This window comes from Semicossyphus pulcher, unplaced genomic scaffold (assembly GCF_022749685.1).
Source record: "Semicossyphus pulcher isolate SPU_LCO1_2020_fin unplaced genomic scaffold, fSemPul1.0.p SCAF_14, whole genome shotgun sequence".
NCBI lineage: Eukaryota > Metazoa > Chordata > Actinopteri > Labriformes > Labridae > Semicossyphus > Semicossyphus pulcher.
Window position 1 is genome coordinate 17,970,148 of NW_027211648.1, and position 19,932 is coordinate 17,990,079.

At 42.7% G+C, this 19,932-nt stretch overlaps 1 protein-coding gene across 1 annotated transcript in view; it reads right to left on the reverse strand.

The window, feature by feature from the left end:
- Positions 1 to 19,932, reverse strand: part of LOC138590857 (ryanodine receptor 3-like) — an 80,690-nt gene that overhangs the window by 3,830 nt on the left and 56,928 nt on the right. Inside the window, exons 64-92 of the mRNA XM_069661260.1 lie at positions 18,798 to 18,968; positions 18,596 to 18,655; positions 18,187 to 18,321; positions 17,579 to 17,691; positions 15,846 to 15,942; positions 14,240 to 14,349; positions 13,889 to 13,940; positions 13,754 to 13,810; positions 13,578 to 13,677; positions 13,417 to 13,496; positions 13,262 to 13,338; positions 12,106 to 12,179; positions 11,110 to 11,127; positions 10,399 to 10,479; positions 10,167 to 10,255; positions 9,329 to 9,457; positions 9,099 to 9,203; positions 7,076 to 7,157; positions 5,590 to 6,902; positions 5,440 to 5,498; positions 5,142 to 5,316; positions 4,939 to 5,036; positions 4,667 to 4,904; positions 3,717 to 3,847; positions 3,593 to 3,635; positions 3,354 to 3,481; positions 3,190 to 3,250; positions 2,931 to 3,077; positions 33 to 167 (exon numbers count right to left, since the gene is read on the reverse strand). Of these exons, the coding sequence (XP_069517361.1) occupies positions 33 to 167; positions 2,931 to 3,077; positions 3,190 to 3,250; positions 3,354 to 3,481; positions 3,593 to 3,635; positions 3,717 to 3,847; positions 4,667 to 4,904; positions 4,939 to 5,036; positions 5,142 to 5,316; positions 5,440 to 5,498; positions 5,590 to 6,902; positions 7,076 to 7,157; positions 9,099 to 9,203; positions 9,329 to 9,457; positions 10,167 to 10,255; positions 10,399 to 10,479; positions 11,110 to 11,127; positions 12,106 to 12,179; positions 13,262 to 13,338; positions 13,417 to 13,496; positions 13,578 to 13,677; positions 13,754 to 13,810; positions 13,889 to 13,940; positions 14,240 to 14,349; positions 15,846 to 15,942; positions 17,579 to 17,691; positions 18,187 to 18,321; positions 18,596 to 18,655; positions 18,798 to 18,968 (4,158 nt within the window). The remainder of the gene's footprint in view (positions 1 to 32; positions 168 to 2,930; positions 3,078 to 3,189; positions 3,251 to 3,353; positions 3,482 to 3,592; positions 3,636 to 3,716; positions 3,848 to 4,666; positions 4,905 to 4,938; positions 5,037 to 5,141; positions 5,317 to 5,439; positions 5,499 to 5,589; positions 6,903 to 7,075; positions 7,158 to 9,098; positions 9,204 to 9,328; positions 9,458 to 10,166; positions 10,256 to 10,398; positions 10,480 to 11,109; positions 11,128 to 12,105; positions 12,180 to 13,261; positions 13,339 to 13,416; positions 13,497 to 13,577; positions 13,678 to 13,753; positions 13,811 to 13,888; positions 13,941 to 14,239; positions 14,350 to 15,845; positions 15,943 to 17,578; positions 17,692 to 18,186; positions 18,322 to 18,595; positions 18,656 to 18,797; positions 18,969 to 19,932) is intronic.

Consider the following 19,932-nt stretch of genomic DNA (forward strand, 5'->3'; position numbering starts at 1 on the left):
TGTATTTAAAAATGGATGTGATTGATCCTTACTGTCATCATGTCATCGCACTTCATATCTGGCTCGTCCTCATCCTCGCTCTTGTTGTAGAACTTCCTGAAGAAGTTGAAGGCCACCACAGTGTAGAGATAGACCACAACTGCCAGCAGGCCCACTGTCAACACCAGCTTCAGAGACACACAGACAGCAGTCAGAAGAATGTCCTCACACACTTACTGTCTGTCTAGACAATAGACTGTATAAAAAGATGGACGACATGACAGCTCCCTAAAAGTGAAGCCAAAACATTTCGAGCGCCCCCTGCTGACTGGCTGCAGTATAGCTCATAAAGCCCGCCTCCTCCATGTTAACAGATGGGACATGAGTCAAACTATAAAATCAAAATACACGCCAAATACATTTTTCTCAAACATGGTTTCTGTCATTATAGTTAGTTCTTATCATGCTGGTTTACATCCAAGTGTTCATGTTTCCGATAAGTTTTGTTTTAATGAGTTATTTGATGATGTGAAAAGGATGATTGACAGCTCTGCTGACAAATATGGCTCCTGCATCGATCTGTTCTGGATTAGCAGATTAGAGGAGGAACGGTGAGGGGAAACGTAACCAAAACAATCACTACAGTCATTGAAGTTTACATATCTGTGAACGTCTGCTTCAGACCAACACAAAGAAGCTGTTGTACTATTAAATACACTTGCGTGCGGGAAATCTTTGCTGTTTTTTTCAGAAGTTATATTTGCGTTTTGGTTAGCGGAAGTGGCTATGGTGGCTCCACTCGCCGATCTCTACTGCGCTGCTCTGGCTCCAAATGAGAGCAGATGGAGAGGCGTCGTCAATCTTTATATACAGTCATTGGTTTAGACCAGCGGTCCCCAAACGGCGTACTGCGGTCTGGATCCGGACCCAACTGCCGTCGTCTACGGACCTGGACCCATTTATAGTTTGACAAGCACATCTATTTTAACCTGCGCAGCTTTTTTGTCTTTGCGGTAGTGATTTGGGGGTCCAAGAAACTCGCAAACCAATGAACTTGTTGTAAATCATCCCACGTGACGCTACAAAGCCAATCAAATCTGTCACTCAGATCACGAGTGACCCAGTGGGTGTGTGAGAATACGGATACAGACTGAGGAGCCAGCCGACAAGAGAGTTACAGAGACACAGTGGGAGAAAATAAGTGAGTTAGGGAAAAGTAGACTATATGTTTGTATATATTCCGTGACTGTGGCGATTATTAAACGCGGACATTGTCTGACACTGTCACTTCATTTGTCTCTGTTAACAGAGACTCCAGGCTGAAGTTTAGTTCAAACACTTCATTGATAAACCTGAGAGTAACACAGAGCTACATCAGGCTTCATCATCATGACTAGTTTTCCTTTTATTTCCGCAGTTCTGTTCTTATATGTACCGGTATGTGCCCTCTCTCTCTCTCCCCCTCGCTCTCGCTCTTTCCAGCAGTCCGTCAGTGTACAGTGCGTTTAAATATTATTTATTTCATAGTCATTGCCCGTTTTAAAACTCACCATGACTCACCATGAGAAAAAGTCTAATGCAACTGCATTTCGGCAAAACATATAATACATTTAAAAAAGTAAAATAAATGTATAATAAAACACATTTTTGATAATTCTGTCAGGAGGCAGAGAGATAGCAGCTTAAGTGAAGAGGTAAAGCTGTCTCTCTCTTTCATTTGATTTCTGCATGGACAACATTATACTACCAGTAGTACCAGACATTATATTATTTTATTATAGTTTTCATTTACAAATAAAGACACTTCCATCACTCACCCAACATACAAACCCACCCTATATTTCCTTACCAATATTGAAGTATTCATTATTATGATTGTTAAATTATGAGAGCTCTGTTGTTGTAAAAACTATTTTGCCTAATTGTATTTTCTTTATTTGATTTGACAGACGTTCAAAATGCATAAATGTATGGTACTGAATCATAACGCAGGTCAGACATTATGATGTTCCGGACCTTTGCTTGAGAAAAAAAATCTCTAACTGGACCTCTTTCAAGTTTAATTGAGAACCCTTGGTTTAGACTCTTGTGGTAGAAACTTTATCTTTTGTTTTCTATGAGAAGTTAAACCCTCATGAGGAACACGAAGGACAAGAAGGGAAAAGATCAATTAAGTGGAGAGAGTGGTAACAAATCAGTCACATTAGTTTACTATTTATAGCAAATAAATGTAAACACAGCCTGATTTTACGCCTGAATGGAGGCGCCGTTAATTTACTCATGCACATAAACAGAGACACTGAAAGCCGCAGTAAACTGCATTCAGATTGACGCGCGATTGATCAGCCTGCAGGCAGCTGAGTGTGGCAGGTGTCGCCGATTCCTTGCGGCCTTGCCATTTAGGTGTACTTCCACCCTTAGAGATTGACGTGACATTCAATTTTGATTTGTGCCTCTGGTCAGTTTACATCAGAATCCCTGCAAGAACTGACGCGCAGAGTGGGGATTTTAATGAAAGCAACAGAGCCATTTGACCTCAGAGGGAAATGTCAGAGGATACTGGGTGCATCTAAATTCCCATTTATGAATCCTCCTTCATTCACTTGCATCTCTCATTTTTTAAGTAATCTTATGGGGAATGATGCAATTATTGGGAGTTAAGATTCAGGAAATCACACAAGGCTTCCAATATTTACTAGATTACCTGTTTTTGCTCAACCAAGCATCAATTTAACACCGATTATTGATTACAGCGCGGTTCACTGGAGGCACCTGCCAACCATTCACAACCTTTGTACAACTATCCTTTCTGCAGTTTGTGTGTGTGATAAAACCGGCTTGTGGGGTCACAACAGGGAATAAAAAGGCCAAATTATCAACCCAACTCCATCCTGTAACTCTGCAGTGACCCCTGCTGCCTGAAAGAAAACCTGCACCCTCCTCATCCTCACCTGTTTGCCGTTATGCGTGACAGAGGAGAGGATGGTGCGGAGGGTCTTGAAGCCCATGGCGATGTCGAGCAAATGAGCAGCAAAGAAGAAGTTGTTGTAGTGGCCCAGGATAGACATGGTGGTGTACCACACCAGATACAGGAACGACTGGGAGAGAAACAGAATGTAAAGATGAGCAGAATCCATCATAAATCACCCCGTTCGTCCATCCAGCCATCAAATCCTTCACTTAATCGTCCCAAGCTGTACTCTAACTCACATTGTCTGTAAACACCACTCCCATTTTCCAGACGTGGTACTTTGTATCGATTGAGCTCAACCTGGAAACAAAGAGAGGTTGATTTTAGGGGCTTTTATTTTTTCTGCGTGACCTCTGTTTTAGCTGTAAGCAGCTCCAGCCTCTCTGCTCTCTCTCTCTCTCACCAGGACACCAGTGAAGCCTCCTTGGCCACAGTTTCCTCTGTAGGATTGAAATCCAGGGCACTCTTATCCAACCCGAGCAACTCTGCTATCCTCTCTGCTCCGTACAGGTCTCCATACTTTTTAATCACCTACAAAAAACAAACAGAAACAGATCAGGATGACATTCAGTAAACATCGCAAGATTAGGTTTATCATTTGTGTGTATGAGAGATTACACTAAAGCGACATAAGCCTCTTACTTTGCGTTTGACAAATTTATCCCAGTAGTTGTTGGGGAAGGAGCTGTTAAAAACAAATAAATCAGCATTAAACCTTTGTTTGTAGAGTATTAGGACTTTAATTACTTTGCTCTGTTTGACTCACGGAGTATTGATGACCAGTCTGTCCCACTGTCCTTTGATGTCATCGTCAGACGGCTGCTCTGTGATGTAAAGGCCGGCAAACTCCAACTTCCTGGCAATCTCCTTTTCACGTTTGAACACGACCAGGGGCACCTTGGACACACCAAAAATATGTCTTCATCATTAGCATAGTAAAAGAAAATAATATTTACATAGGACAGGAAGTGTATAACTGTTGGTGTTAACAATATGTTTATTGTTCACATATTTGCTCAGGCGCTTAAAGGGCCAGTTTGCCGATTTTCAGTCCTATCAGGATACTATGGGGAGCTAATGCCATTATGGTAGGAAAAAAATGCAATTTCGCTCTGAGCCTTTGGAGGACGCTATCCGCTTCTCCAATGGGCGCTGGAAAACCTCCGTCAGACTACGTAAAACGCGTCATCTGGTGGAGGCCAGGGAGCTCGCTAAACTACACTTCCTCAATCTAGGCCGCCCGCCTCCGATGTCAAGTCTTGTTCAAAATCGTCAGGTTTGAAATGTAGACTGCAGACCTGAAGATTTTTTAGACAATCCACCGGTATATTCTCGTCGTATTTCAGTTTCTGTACCGCTCTAAGCCGTTGCCTGCAGGGAAACAGTAGTATTTCATTCCAGCATCTCTCACTGGGCCGTTCCTTTCAGAGGGAGGGGTGCAATGCACGCTGGGTGTTGTAGGAATGTAGAATGGGCGAAACCACAAGCTGCTTGTACAACTTTCTCCACAGCTATGGCGCCAATTTAAAATATTATTGCTTCTATCGATTAAAGAGAACACCAGCTTTGACTGACAGTGGCTTTTTCCAGGGGCGAAATGCTCCTTTAATTAATATATAGAAAAAAACATTGTTGCTTTTAGTATAACATCTTCAGTTAAAGCCAAAAAAGTTCAGTTGTAATCAAAAGAAACATTAAATGTTGGTGTTAGCGTACCTTCAGGTAGTAGTATCCCACTACACACAGGAAAGATATGATGGTGTGCAGTATAGCCAGACAGCGAAGTGTTGGCGCCATGTAACCTGTGCTCTCCTGCAGGACGAAGTACTCCAGCGCTCCCTCGTCTTCTTCCTCCCCAGCTCTACCTTGACCGTTCCAGGGGTCTTCATCGTCTGAGTAGTCGCCGGTCACCTTAAAGACAAAGACACATTTAAAGGCATTTACCAAAGCAACAATGTTCAATCAATATGATATGTAAATGCCTTCACTTTGAGCTTACTTTGTAGAAGAGCAGAATGAAGTTGATGGCAAAGGCAACAAAAAGCGCCAGGAAGCGGAGGTTGTAGAAGTTTCTGGCCAGGTAATTCTGCGAAAATAACAATCTTTGTATAAGTTGTGTGTATGCAACAAACTGATGCGTACTCTCTTTATGTGATTTTTGTTTTTTAAAGTGGGGGGGGGAATTTCTGACCAGCATCTTGGTCTGGTAGATTTCCAAGCCAGCAAAGAAGCTGGCCATGAAGGCCTCCGGTGGTTCCTTCTTCTGACCGAGCCTCTTCCTCAGGGCCCTCTTCTCCTCCGCCGAAGACTCTGGAGGGGCTTCATCTTTGGCCTTGTCGTGGTCCTTCTTCTCACCGTCTTCAGAACTGCAACAATAATTTCTCTATTAGTGACCAACTGTCAGATACGTGCTGCTGCACGGTTAGAGATACACACACACATTATGTCTGTAACTAATGAGGAGAACAAAACCACAGAAGAACACTCACTCTCCTTTCTCTGAATCCGATTTGTAGTCTCCATTTGACGCCTTCTTTTTTGCAGCCAACTTTAACAGATACAATGTTTTGACCATCAGTTACTTTAAAAGTTTTTATTATTGTTAGCATAAAGGAATAGAAGTATCCATGAGCACTAACCTGTGCCTTCTTCTGCTTCACAGCACTGGCAATGGACGGAGCATCTCCCACCACCACCTCAGACACGTCCCCCAAACCCGGCTCCGCCCCATGCTTCCCCTCCTTCTTCGGCTGTATGTTCAGCAGCTCAGCCATCAGATCTGCCTCCGCCGCCTCCCCCTGAGCCATCTGACCCATCTCCGCCAACGCAGACGCCTCATTCGCCTCCATCTTCTCCATCTCCAATACATCCCCATGGATCCCAAACTGGGTGGGGTCCGGCATGTTCCCCAAAATATCCGTCACCTTCATGTTTTTGGCCCCTTCAACGAGGCCGCCCCCAAACATGGTGGTCCACAAGATGTGGAAGAAACCCCAAACCAGGCTGTAGACAAAGTGGAAGAGTCCCGTGATGATCATCCAGAAGAAGGAGAAGAAGCCTCGCACCAGCTCCCGAACACTCATCTTCCTGAACTTCCTGTACTGCCGCCTCATGCTCTTCAGAGTGAGCAGCTGGCGGAAGTGGCTGAGGCTTTTTCTCATGGAGATGCAGGCGACTGTAAAGGCAGAGGAAGACTCCAACATCACGCTCTCCTCCTCTTCCTCTTCCTGGTTTTCCGCCACGCTCTGGTTGTCGTCCTCATCTTCCTCCGGACGCTCCACCGGGTCTGGCTCTGAAATCTGAGAGGCCAGCTGCATCTCGAAGATGGTGTCCTCGCAGAAGTTGACAAACAGCTCCATCTTCTCACTCTCCCCGCCTTCATTGACGACATCAAAGATAAACTGCCGCTTTGACTCCTTCACCTGAGGCTTCTCCCACTGGGTGCGACTCGACTCGCTGATCTCAAAGTACACCCTCTCAATGCGCTTGGCTCCGCCCATTATCTCAATGCGACCCAAAAAAGGCTCGAAGTAGCTGAGGACGCTCTCGGCCAGGTCGAGGAACGTTGAGAGGCGGGCATCATGAGGCATGTGCTCAGAGAGATTGGTCAGCAGCACAGCTACATTAAAGCCAATGTCTTTGGCGGGTTCATGAAATCTCTCCACAAACTGCTCGTAGTTGAACATGTCGTTCTCATCGGCCTCTGCACAGGAGAGAAGGAACTCGATCTCAGACTGAGAGTACTGTTTCTGGTTCTCCATGGACTTCTGGAAATCCTTCTTCGAGATGACCCCTTTGCTCTCGGGGTCGTACTCCTTGAAGCTGTCTGAGGTAGTCAGGTCCTTCAACTTTAGGAACATGTCGAAGAATTTCAGGATCATCTCAACGTTGCTAGAAGATTCCACCAAGGTGTCCACCATCTGTTTGCCAATGGTGCCATTGACAACATTACCTGTGATGTAATGAGATCAAAGCAGAGTAAGTGCACACAATAACAACAGTTTTCATGATGATTAACTAAAGCTGCTTTGATAAATATTTGACTAGATTACAAGCAAACAAATCTGTTTGATGAAAGAGCTTTGTCCTTGCAAAACTAATGAGGTGTAATGTGTAAAAGTAAACCTTCGAGTAGAGAGAGCATCATGACGATCATGTCCTTCTGCAGGTCCAGCAGCTCCTTCAATAATTCAATCTGACTGGAGTCCTGTTAGGCAAAGACAAAGTAGAGAAGCCTCGTGACTCCAGCTACACTATACGATACTATATCACATACTCGCAACGGCCTCTCTGTAAGGCTACAGCCACCCTCTCTAATATTCCTGTAAGATCAAGGCTGCCTCAGATTGTTGGGACCCTTGATGTCCTGCTGGGGCCCAGAAGGGCCTTCTAGATAACATCCATCCATCAGCACCAGGGTTAATGTTATTCTTCTGTCTGGGAGCAGATGGCAGGGTCAGTGTGACTCATTTAGGGTCTCTATGGAGTCTGTATTCGACATGCCATTAATCTGAGGCGTACTTTGATGGGCTAAATTCAAAGTCCCTCCACCTGTGCTTTCCTCCATCCTCCTACCTTCAAACCAGGCTCTGCCTGATGACCATGAGATAAGGTTAGGCGGTGGGATTTTATTCCACTCCTGGCTTTCTGGGTATAGGGGAAATATCAGAGATGGAGTCATGCATCATATAGCTGAGTGGACTGACAAATGTAATTGCACTGCAGTAGCCTAAGATTATCTTTGAGCCTGGAGAGCCCTCTAGTGGCCACACATATGTTGATAGGAAAAAAAATGTAAGTCACTATTAAAGGTGAAAGAGTGGAGTGGTCTCTTTTAGTTTGTTTATTTTGATATGTATTTTATGTAATTGGATTATCAGCGATGTACTGATGTATCAGCAGAACTTTGAGACTACTGAAGCCAAATAATTAAGACATATACACAAAAACAACTTATATAGTATGACTACTCCCCAAGATTGACTTCTCCTGATTCGATTCCAGCAGGCCTCCTCTGTTGTCATACCCGTTGATTTTAGGATTGATTTTAAGATACTTTTAATCACGTTTAAGGCCAGACATGGGGAGGACCCTCCCTATATTGCTGAGCTTTTACCCCCCTATGAGTCGGGACGCAGTCTGAGATCCTCTGGTGGTGCTTTGCTGGCCTTTCTGAGGTCTAGGCTGAAAACTAAAGGTGACAGCGCTTTTGCTGTCAGATACGGAAGCCCTTAGCGGACATGCATCCATACATTTTATTTACTCCGTTTTTCCCATGATGACGAGTTATTTCTGGACGTTTTCTTGAGATCTCGACTTATTTTTCTCGTTATCTCAGGAAAACAAAGCTGGTTTTCCCATTATAACAGATTCATTTGGCCCATTATCTCGAGATGACACAGCTTGTTTCCTCGCGGTAACAGGATAATTTTCTTGCGATCTAGAAAACGAAACAACAGGCTGGTCACTGCGATATTACAGACCAGGACATGCCATGCTGCCATTGCCCTCACTAATGAGGTCAGCTAAGCCTGTTTCTATGTTCGTTTTGGGCTTTCACAACTCTCACGATACGAGCTATGATCATCTGACATTATGGTGGTGCTGCATCGTTATCTTGTGATAACTAGAAAAATAAGTAAATCTAATTTATAGAATGCATGTCCACTTAGGGCTTCCGTAGTCAGACCTCCCAGAATTTGGAACGACCTGCCAGAGGAGATCGAACTTGCAGAGTCACTTAATACATTGTCTGTCTGCTTTTATTGTCTGTTGTGAAGCACTTAGTTACCTGTATTGAAAAGTGCTATACAAATAAAAGTATTATCATTAGAATTATCATACCTGACTCTCTACCCACATAACCTCTGTGTATATTCATATTGCAAATCTGTCCAATAAAGGCAAAAGAGGGAAAACAAATTATAAGAAAATTGCGTCTTTTAGTTGATCTACAGTTTGCGGACACTTCAATCAATTTTAAAAGATCACCACATGAAATCCCGCAAAGTAACAAGCAACCATAAAATAAACACTAAACCACCATATTTATATGTCGTGGATTAGAGGTATAAACTGGGACAAAATTAAAATACCTCAGCACAAATACAAAGGAAGCCATCAGTTTATTGCAAGTTAAAGAACAAACCTGGGATAACTTCATCTGCATGTTGGCAAAAACATGAAGGAAGCCGACCACCGCGTCCCACAGCCTGCTGTGAGCCAGACTCTGCTGGTTCCCAATACACGGACCCTGCAGCACGCAGCATGGAGCAGATACAGAGAGAGGAGGGACAATCACAGAGCATCCAAATCAGTGCTTTGAGCCCAGTATTCTAGTTAATGCTTGGTGTGGTGCAGTGTGTTGTGTTCAAGTACCTGTATATACTCAGTTAAAGAATTGAAGACCTGCTTGGCCACTGCCAGCGCTCTGGAGAAGTTCCTCTGACCTGCCTCATCTATGACATCCTTACCAGAGTAGTACCAGTAGAAGTCGCTGATGGATTCCTAAAAGAAGAAAGATTAAAATGATGTAAAGAACAAATACAGTATAGAAAGATGACATTTTCGTAGATCTGTCGGTAATAACCATAGATTATATAAAAAGATGAACGACATGACAGCTCCCTAAAAGTGAAGCTAAAACATTTTAAGTGCCCTCTGCTGACTGGCTGCAGTATAGGTCATAAAGCCCCCTCCTCCATGTTAACAGATGGGACAGGAGTCAAACTATAAAATCAAAAAACACGCCAAACATAAACAAGTTTATTTTTAATTAGTTATTTGATGCTGTAAAAATGATGATTGACAGCTCTGCTGACAAATACGGCTCCTGCAGCCGATCTGTTCCCAATAAGCAGAGTAGAGGAGGAACGGCGAGAAGAGACGTAACCAAAACAATCACTACAGTCTTTAAAGTTTCCACGTGTGTTAACCTCAGACCAACACAAGAAGCTGTTCTGGTCTTAAATACGACAGCGTGTGGGATTCTTGCTGTTTTTTTCCACTAAGTTAAGTGTGTGTTTTGGTTAGCGGAAGTGGCTACGACGGCTCCACCTGCCGATCTCTACTGCGCAGCTCTGGCTCCAAATGACATCACCATCGCAAGATGGCAGCGCCTATCACAGGGGTTATTTTGGCATCAATTTCTTACAATGAGAGCAGCTGGAGACACGTCCCCCATTTATATATACAGTCATTGGTAATAACGTCATACCTGGAGTCTTAGCAGGTAGTCCACAGTGCTAATGATGATGTTAACTGTAGTTGTGTTTCCCGTCTGAGTCCTCAGGAAGTTCTGAAAATCTATCATGATGATAAAATGTGAAATAATTGGTGGCAAAGAAGAGCATCCCAGCCACTTAACCTAGTCTGTAATCATTCTTCAGAGACATTCAGCTCTTGTGGCACCTTCTTTTATCTTGGTTTATGGAAAAGTGTCGACCTACCATTGTTGTGGCCCTCACAGAGCAGCTGCAGGAACCTAAAGAGATCCTTAGTGAACTCATCATTCTGCAGCACCTTGGAACCTGGGGACGGGAAATGAGAGTAATTGTTCCGCTCGGCGATAAGAAGGTCAGACACCCATCATTTTTATGTCAGTACAGGCATCGGGTTCTTGCATAGCTTTCACTTCCTCATAAAGCTGCAGTCTAGTTGTCAAACGGCGTTAAATAATGTGCACTATATTCGGGGATCAGAACACACAGACAAGGAATAGTGCATCAAACGGGGTTTATAGTAGGGATCAAACTGAGCTTTGTTGTTTAACACCAGCAAAGCTTTGTTGTGTCTAACAATCAAAGCTTTGGCAGATTTATTTCTTATTACTTCACGCTGGTTAGTATAATCAAAGTTAGTAAACGCAAATGACAAGCAATGACTCTTTAAAAGAAGTAGAAGAAAAGTGGAGAGATTTGAGTCAGTTGGGGCGTCCGACCCTGGACTGAACAATCTATCCAGAATTCATAGGAGCATGCATGCGTTCCTTCAGTCCAAGGTACAGAGAAGGTTGTTTTGCATTCAGGACAAGGAAGGAGGAGGAATATGGGAGAAGAGGATAGAAAGGGATTGAGGAAAAAGGGAGGAAGGAGTTGAACGGAGAGCAATCAGGATGTCAGCATTGCAAAGGATGAGTAGAATCTAAACCATGTATTTACCCCGCTCACTCACGTTGACTGCGACCGATGACATAAAAAAATGATCAGAAGAAAACAAACAAACAAAACAAAAGCAGACATAAGCAAAGGAGAAGACATTTATATTCAATCAGAAGAGGTAGGAACAGAAGAGAGGGATAGCGCTATAGAGATATTTTGATATAATCACACTGATTTGCGACAGACATGCGGCTACCATTTAACAAATTCTTACAGTACAGTCTGCTCGCTAGGCAGGTGTTCAGACTATATCATATCAGAGTAACGGTTACCATCACTTATGCCTGAGCTGATGAGGTGAAAATGAGCTGGAATATGTATGAGAAAAACATATTTATATACTGTATGCTACCCATCAGGTCAAAATTAATGCAGATTTTCATGTGGATGTTGTGACTGTGAGTGTTTTTAGTGGCAGACGAGGCCCAGACAGGACTTAGACATACAGTAGCACAGGCTAACCTGTGTAACGATGACGTACAACATGACGCACGAGAGACACACATGACATGGAGATGGGTTTTTGTACGGCAACAAACTAAAGAGCGGATATTGAGTCGAGCTAATGCTGCCTCATTTACAGCCAATTACAAGCCTGGCTTAAGAACGACAACACCATGAGTCACCTGGTGTCTCACAGAGATTGCTACATGTGTCACTTTTAGCAAGTCTGTGGTTTGTGCCAGATGTATAACACGGAGAGGCTGAAAACTTTGCAGCAGGTCAGCAATTAGTAACCTAACAGGGTGTAAAGTGCAGGACTTTTAGTATCGAGGAACATAAAACCACATATTGGTGCAGATATTAACTTGTGAGTTGTTTTATTTACTTGTAAACTTACAAAATAATAAGGAATATACTTTTTTTTAGATTGAGGAGGATTAAAAGTCTCCTTGTGTAGGAAAAAACAACTCAAATCACTCATATTGTGAGCACATCAAAAACTGCAGGACAGTCTCACACTTTCATATTACCATGTTTATCTTCCTCACTTACTTGATCCCTCTTCGGTAACCATCCCCAGACCTTCAGCTTTATTTTGCCTTTCAAAAGCATTCAAGTCCAGGACGCTGTAAGAGATAAAAAGACAGTTGATACACATTTCTATATGCTGTATTCTGTAATATGGATTTTAAAGGGTCAGTTCAGCAGTGTGACACGTCCATTAAGTTGGAGTATCACTCTACTCTGAATTTTTGTCTATAATAGAGGTCAATTTCCTCAAAATCCTACACTTCCCATAATGCAAACAATAGAATACATGTTTTTAAAGTCTCACTGACACCTGATGACATCATCTGACATCCATCATGAACAACCCCTCTCACCCTCTGCATGAGACTGTGGGGGCATTAAGCAGCTCCTTCAGCAGCAGACACCCTGCATTACTACAACTATGTGATATCAGTTTACTCTGTCAATATCCGCCCCTTACTCACTAATTATATATATATATATATATATATATGTATATCTGTATATAAATGCATATGTTTGTATTATACTCTGTTTATTTTTATACTGTGCAATATTCATCTAAAATATTTTAAAAAGACCAACATGTTACACACATACAGTCTACAAAAACCCTGTGTTTGTAAATTCTTAATATAAACACAGCATTGTTACCTTCTGTATTGTGCCTGTCTATAAAGTCTGTTACCTATATGTTTTATTATATCTGCAGACTTAGAGGGTGACCAATAGCATTGATTTATGAAAAAAAAATTAAAATGATGAAATATGGAGATACAAGGTTTCTGCCCGACAGCAGCAATATCAGTCATAGGTGTAGATAACGTTTAATCAGTTATTATTAGCGCCTCCTTTTTTTTTTCTTACTATAATCACTAACATTTGTATTGTTGCTATTTTCTTATTAGAGTTTTTATTAACTATTTATCAGTGTTTATCCTTTTCTCTGTCTTTTCCAGCTGTAACAGATTCATTTCCTCCAATGGGGGATCAATTAAGATGATCTTATCCTGGTTATTTTCTGAGACTTGAAAAATGTCCACTACATCCACAAATGATTTTACAGGCTTCTTACAACAAGAAAACAGCACATTTCTTTATATGAGTGGAGCCCCCTTTGAATTGAGGTTGGGAAAAAAGTGTTTTTTGTGTTTGATAATTGGTTACAAATAATTACCTGCATGACATCATCAGTCCGGACAAACTCTTGAAAAAGCCGACATCCCTTTTTTCCTTCAGGTAATCCAACATTTTCTGCGTTCAGATAAAAGCACAATGAGCAGTGGGCTGATGCTGTCACAGACACAAACTCTGCTTGCACCTTATGCGTACCTGCTGGACCAGTATGTTTCCCCCGTTCAGGATGGAGATACCCAGCTTGAGGGTGAAAGTCACCATAGCAGCAAGTCGACCTGATGAGCACAAATTATTCATCATGTAGACACTAGATGGCAGTTATAAGAAGGCAGAGAGATGAATGTGTCTTCTCCTACCTTTGCTGGCGCTGATCATCTGTAGCACCATCTCTGCAGCTCCTCGATCGTGAAGTCTGGCCTGCTGGTAGAGCATCTTCTGCTTCTCCATTTCCTTTTCCTGTATGAAAGGATACATCAGTTATCCCCTCATTATTTTTATTACGGTAACGGTATTCCTGAGAGATCAAAAGCACCTCAAATGTTTTCTCTTTCCCTTCCTCTTCTTCCTCTTCTTCGCCTTCAGCACAACTCTGAAAGAGATATCAGAATGTATAACCTGCGAGATTTTGCTGAATATTTCAGTGAAAGCATTTTAGAGAATGAAGTACCTTCGCCATCATATCTGCGTATGCAATATACAGGGGATCCTCTTCCAAAGAACTAACAAAAAGGACAGTAAATATCTGACGGTTAAACCTTGAAAAGCACACAATCACATCTCTTCATCATAATAACAACAACGTTTCAGTGGTTATATTTACAGCCATTGTAATGTATCTACAATAAACTGCCAGGCTACAGACATAATTAGAAACCTGCTTGTGTTTCTCTCCTTCATTAAAATACATGATAATGATTTAGCCAAATGCAGCTCTTTATTAGCTACTGGGCACGCCAAAACTGGTTCATAGCACAGATGGAGCAAAGCGTGTGGCTGCCAGGTGGGCAGGTGTGTTTACCTGCACTCAGTCAGAGCGTTGTGGCTGAAATGCAGAATGAGCTGGTGGAGAGGGTCCGGCTGCTTTCTGATCTCCTCCTCTTCCTCTTCCTCCACTTTGCCCTGAGTTTTCTAGACAAACCCACACTAGTAAAAATCCTGCAGCTCAGGCATGTAGTCTCAGTGTTAAAAACAGTGTATGAGTGTCTGTGATGGTTATTATATTATACACCACTTACCTACAGAGAATCAGGTGTATGAAACAGGCAGCAGCAGAGTTCATTAACAGCATGCAGACAATAAACAACAAGCACCGACAAATGGCAGATACATCCAAAGACATGCTGACACACACTCTGTCACACAGACACACACAGCAGATGATTTTCAGTGTTAACAGATGGAGATTGGAGTTAAGCATGACTCTCCATGAGCCCAGTTTGTACTTTATCATAGACTTCCTATGATAAACTGTTCATGATAGCAAACACATTGGAACAAATGTGTGCTTGGTTGGCTGCATCATAAAGTTCTTCAGCTGTCACATCCTTAACTTCATATGGAGCCCTGTGGCTTTAAAGAGGGGGTATTATGCTTTTTGTATGCGTATTATGCATATTTTATAATGTCGGATGTTCATACTAAACATGGGTGAAGTTTCAAATATGTAGGTAAAAGTATGTTGGAGTAATCCCCAGGCTTTTTAGCTCAGTCTGCAGGCTTCTGTGAACGCCAGACAGTTTTTTCTACATGCTGCACTTTGTGACGTCACAAAGTTTCAGAGAGCAGGCCAATCAGAAGAAAGTGGGCTTGAAGGGGCGGGGTTTCTTAAAGGGACAGAGCTGACTGAGTCGTTCCAGGCAGAGGCTGTATGAGGGCCTGCACAGAGCACCAGTGTGAGAAAAAGGAGGTTTTTTTTATTGTAAATGATGCTAAGCTAATCCACAGGTATCACAGAGTGAAATATGAAGCTTGCAATTAGCATAATACCCCTCCTTTAATTTCAAATACAGTGGAAATTAATGTGACTATTAAAGAGGCTAAATAAAGATTTGATTTTCATACGTTTTATTAATTCAAGTTTTTATCTTTATTATTTAAAAATAACACATGGCAACACCCATTGGCAGAGTAGGGTAAGTCTAGCTCCAGTGTACGTTCATGGTAGCTTTTTATTCCTGATCAGCTCAAATCTGTTTTCATAAAGCCTTTAGGCATTTTAAATCTTTCAATGCATATTGTGCCGCCATTAGATACATAGTGCAAAGAAAGTCTTTATCAAGCAGACTGCAGGACTGTGAAGTTTTATGAAAATTTAAGAAAGACACTGCATCTTTCAGAAATTTCACTGAAAAGTCAAAGTATCGCAGCAACATGTCTGTTAGATGGGACACAGCGGTCGAATCAGACCAGCTGGCTCTGACATCAGCAGTGATGTCATGCTTGCTAAAAGTGCATGTCTTTCCATTTGAAAACATCACATGAATGACTGAGTGCGACAAAGTGGTGGAATTGGAGGAGCTTTTAAGCACTTTTAAGGATGACACAAATAAAGGAAAGGAGGCACTACGGGGGTGACGCTCACGGGTACCAACAAGAGGACCCCGGGGGATGACGCAAGTACTTACTGCAAGATCCTGCACTAGCTTCTCCTCAAAAGAGTACTCCTCAGTTTCTATCCAAATTCTCTGATAGGCCAGGAGGAAGAGGTTAATAGAGCGATGCCTGAGGAAGGGTGAGAGGAGATTAGCCTGGGTTATATATAAGAGCAGAGCAAAGGAAGGAGAATTCCCTTTAGGGGAGGTTAGTACTGGTTAGTTTAGGGTGCTGGCACGTCCAACTGGTCACCTTAGAGGAAACTGTCATTTGCTTATAAATACAAAGCTGTAAATTGTTTGTACCAGTGAGAATCTAGTCAACAGGCAGATATTGCAGGCTAGATTAAGCTAGCTAGCTTTCAAACTTAAGTTCCCATGTATGTACTTTACATTAGCAACAGTTAAAGTATATTTTATTTAAGAAAATACATGTCTTCCCTTTCTTGACATTGTTAGAGTGTTACATAATAATACGAGAAGACTAGCTTAGTTTAGCATTAAGGTTAGAAGCAGTTGGGAACAGTTAGCCTGGCTCTGTCTAGAGGTATAAATTCACCTATAAGCATCTCTTAAGCTCAACAAACTACACCTAAAAACACCATCGAACTCACCTTCTGACAGAGCCAGGCCAGCTGTATCCACCTGCATCTGGCTTGTATGCTAAGCTACGCTAACTGCCTGTTGATTCAAGATTTATGTTTAGCATACAGACATGAGAGTGTTATGAATCTTCTCATCTAACTCTTGGCAATAAAGCAATTTAGAGCATTACTCGATTCAACTGGATTCGTTTCAGTACAGATGTGGACCAGTGGAAAAACCAGCGTGCGCATCTGAATGGGAGTTAAACTTGTAGCACGAACCGTAACTGTAGGAAAGCTGGGGGTAGTTAAGTTAGGCGTGTAATGCAAGGTCATACAGTTGCAATATTGGATCAGCGCTACGTTACCGTCAGCATGGAGAGCAGACTGTCATAGTCTGTGTTCTCATGCATTATCTCCAGCCAAATATGTCGGTAGGCATTCAGGAAGTAATTATTATTTTTGTGCCTGAGGGGACGAGGCACAATAGAGCGTGACATTGAGGAGAGAACAAAGGCTGAACAGTGAGACAAAAGAGAAAAGATGACATCTGAATGCGGCGACATTATCCAGAAGCTTCACATCCTACTACCAACACTAATCAGTAACAGCGAACAAATACAATCAATTGTGTCTGCATGGTAAATACTGTCTAATAATTATGAGCTATGCTGTGTCATATTTCACTGTCAACAACTCTGAATAAATGAGTCATGCTGTCAAGCGGGCGGGCGGCTTCGTCTGAGCACATATTGAAGATGGCCACCCCCAGGTTGGTCCTCATAATTGTTTTCTTCCCTACTGTAGCTCTCTGCCTGACTTCCTGTGATTGAGTTACAGAGCAGCAGGGCATGAAATTGCCAGTGTCCCTTTTTCTACTCCTTGATAACAGCTGCGGGCCAGACATTTGTCCTACAAACAGTGGGAGGGAGGCTGTGCATTAATGCAGGGTCAGAACCCAGGGAGAGAGAGATGAGAGTCCTGAGTCAGAGAGAAGAAGAAGAAAGTGGGGTGGTTTCTGGCCAGTGGAGCTGACATTACAACACTTGCTGTGCTATTTCCCATCTGATGGTACGAACAAAGGGACTGTTATCTTTGACTAATAATTATAAGGCATGATTTTAGGCTTAAATCAGTGCAGCAGAGAAGCAGAGGCTGTAGGTGTGACGTACACAGACATACCTTGGTAGATTATAAAGTGGAGCCATGCGGAAGCAGGCGACGACGGCCCGCTTCCTCTGCTTGGACAGCAACTTCTGCCACACACACTTCTTTGATCTCAGAGGCTGCTCAACCTGTCGGGAGTAGAAAAAAACATCTCTGGCAATGACACAAGCATAAAAACTCTCGTCAGACTCATCATGAACCTCACAGAGTCAAAGAAAAAGCAGCAACTTTGCTGCCAGGGATCATTGCAGTTTGTGTTTTTTCACCCATCATGCTTATTTTGTGGCTGAACCAATCATAGTTAAAAAAATGGAGGAAAAGATCTCACAATATGCTGTAAACACAACGCTTTGGTTGACTAATGAGGCTTAATTAAATGCTATGTTGAATGTAGAGCTGAGTGTGGAGCAGACCACTTCCCACGCAGATATGCAGGACTGACGTGTGGGAGCAACCTGTCTCCAAGGACCCGAAAATAAATGTATCATTTATGATTAGCAGCGTATTTGAAATGCCTTTAGCTGTGTGTTTGGTCACATAATGTTCTCTCTATGCTTTTCACAGTGTAGCATTGTTTGCACCTCATGATATGTCTGGGTTTGTGTGGATGTATGAGTCCTGACCTGCTCCAGGTTGAAGACAGCAGCAGAGATCCTCTGGATTCTGTCCACCACCCTGTCAGGGTCCGGAGGCCCCTCGCTTCTCATCGCTATGTCCTTGTACAGGTTAAGCTGCCACCTCACTGCAGGGTCCTCAGACTGAGAGTGTGTTACACAGAAGGATGTAATACAATACAGACAGCATTTGATAGATAGATCTTTATTGTAAGCAACAATAGCTCTTAGGTATAGACAAAACACAGCAATATTAAACAAAACAAACACACTACAAACATGCTAAAAACACGCTAAAAAAACATCAAAGAGATAATCTGGTATAACATTAAATAAATATAAAGTGCTTGTGCTATGATTGCGGCTGGTTGGAGGGGGATTGGATTGGATGTCAATAACAACTCACAATCTTGCTCACCTTTTCTCGAAGATGCAGATTCTGTCGAATGTGGTCTTTGACCTCTTCGTCTGTGTCTCTCTGTTAAACGAAAGCAGGAGCAAAGAGACTGTTATAGTGAAATACTTTGCCAGAGAGGTGTTTGCATGTAACGTGGACTGTGACCTCATAAGACTAATGTGAAACGTGTAGCTGGTGCATCGTCACTTAAAAGTGGCCTCACCATGAGGTAGCGAGTCTTGGCGAGAGAGATGAGCTCCTGGTCTCCTGGGGTGCACATGTTGAGGCCGATTGGCAGCATCTTCTTCAGAGCGGCCACGATGAGCGAGGTCTGAATGGAGTAGAACTCACCTCTCCTTTTCTTGTGTCTCCTCTCCTGGTCTTGTCCTCCAGACTGAGGAAATCACATTATTAATCTCAGACCACACAAAGTGGTGAAGAAAAAAAAGATCATCTTAAGCTGCTCTAATGAGCTAATACGCTGCTCTTTTAAGGCAATACACACTTTTTTCTATTTCTAATGTTGCACTAATGCACTTCCTTTCAATATCTAAAGGGATACTTAAACTCAGACTGCACTCAGACTGTTCACTTATAAACTAAAGCCAGAGGTAGCTCAGGCTGTTTTTTTCAGCCCTGGCAGAAACAGTGACCAGACTGAGTCTGTGCCACTGAAGCATCACGAAGCTTCACACCTCAGCTGAAAACTAGCAGACTGCTGTGGTAAAAAAAAGAAAAGTGAGATGTTACCAGTGAGAGAAGATTGCACTTTTGAGTCAAATGAAGCAGCTGGCTCAGTGAAAACACTCATTTCTATATTAATACACTGACAGAGACACACACGTACACACACACATCGATCACAACATAAGAAGGAAACTATCGGTCGAGCACACCAGGGTATCACAATCCATCAACTGCAAACACACCAGTCACATGTGATCACATGGTTTGCTACAGGAGGGGGGGGCGGGGCTTCATTACTCCAGATGAGACGTGTTTCGCCCATGAGGGAATGAGGAATGATGAAAGTCACACATGAGGATGAACGGAGGCCACAAATAATCAGGGACATCATATAAAACTACACTATATACACACTACTATATAACTACATAGACTCTATAGCACAGCGGCACAAGCTATTGGCTTTTCAGCGCGGCGACTGAAGCATCCAAGCCAATAAGCTGGCAGGTAAACGGCTCATGCACTGCGTCACTCTACCTTTTCCTTAAAGGACTGTTTGAGATACAGAGAGAGAGAGACAGAAAGAGAAAGGCAGATTGAGGAGAAGGATGAGAGGGCAGTTAATGGAGGCACGCGGTCCTCGCATGGACGTGCACTGCAATGAAAACCAT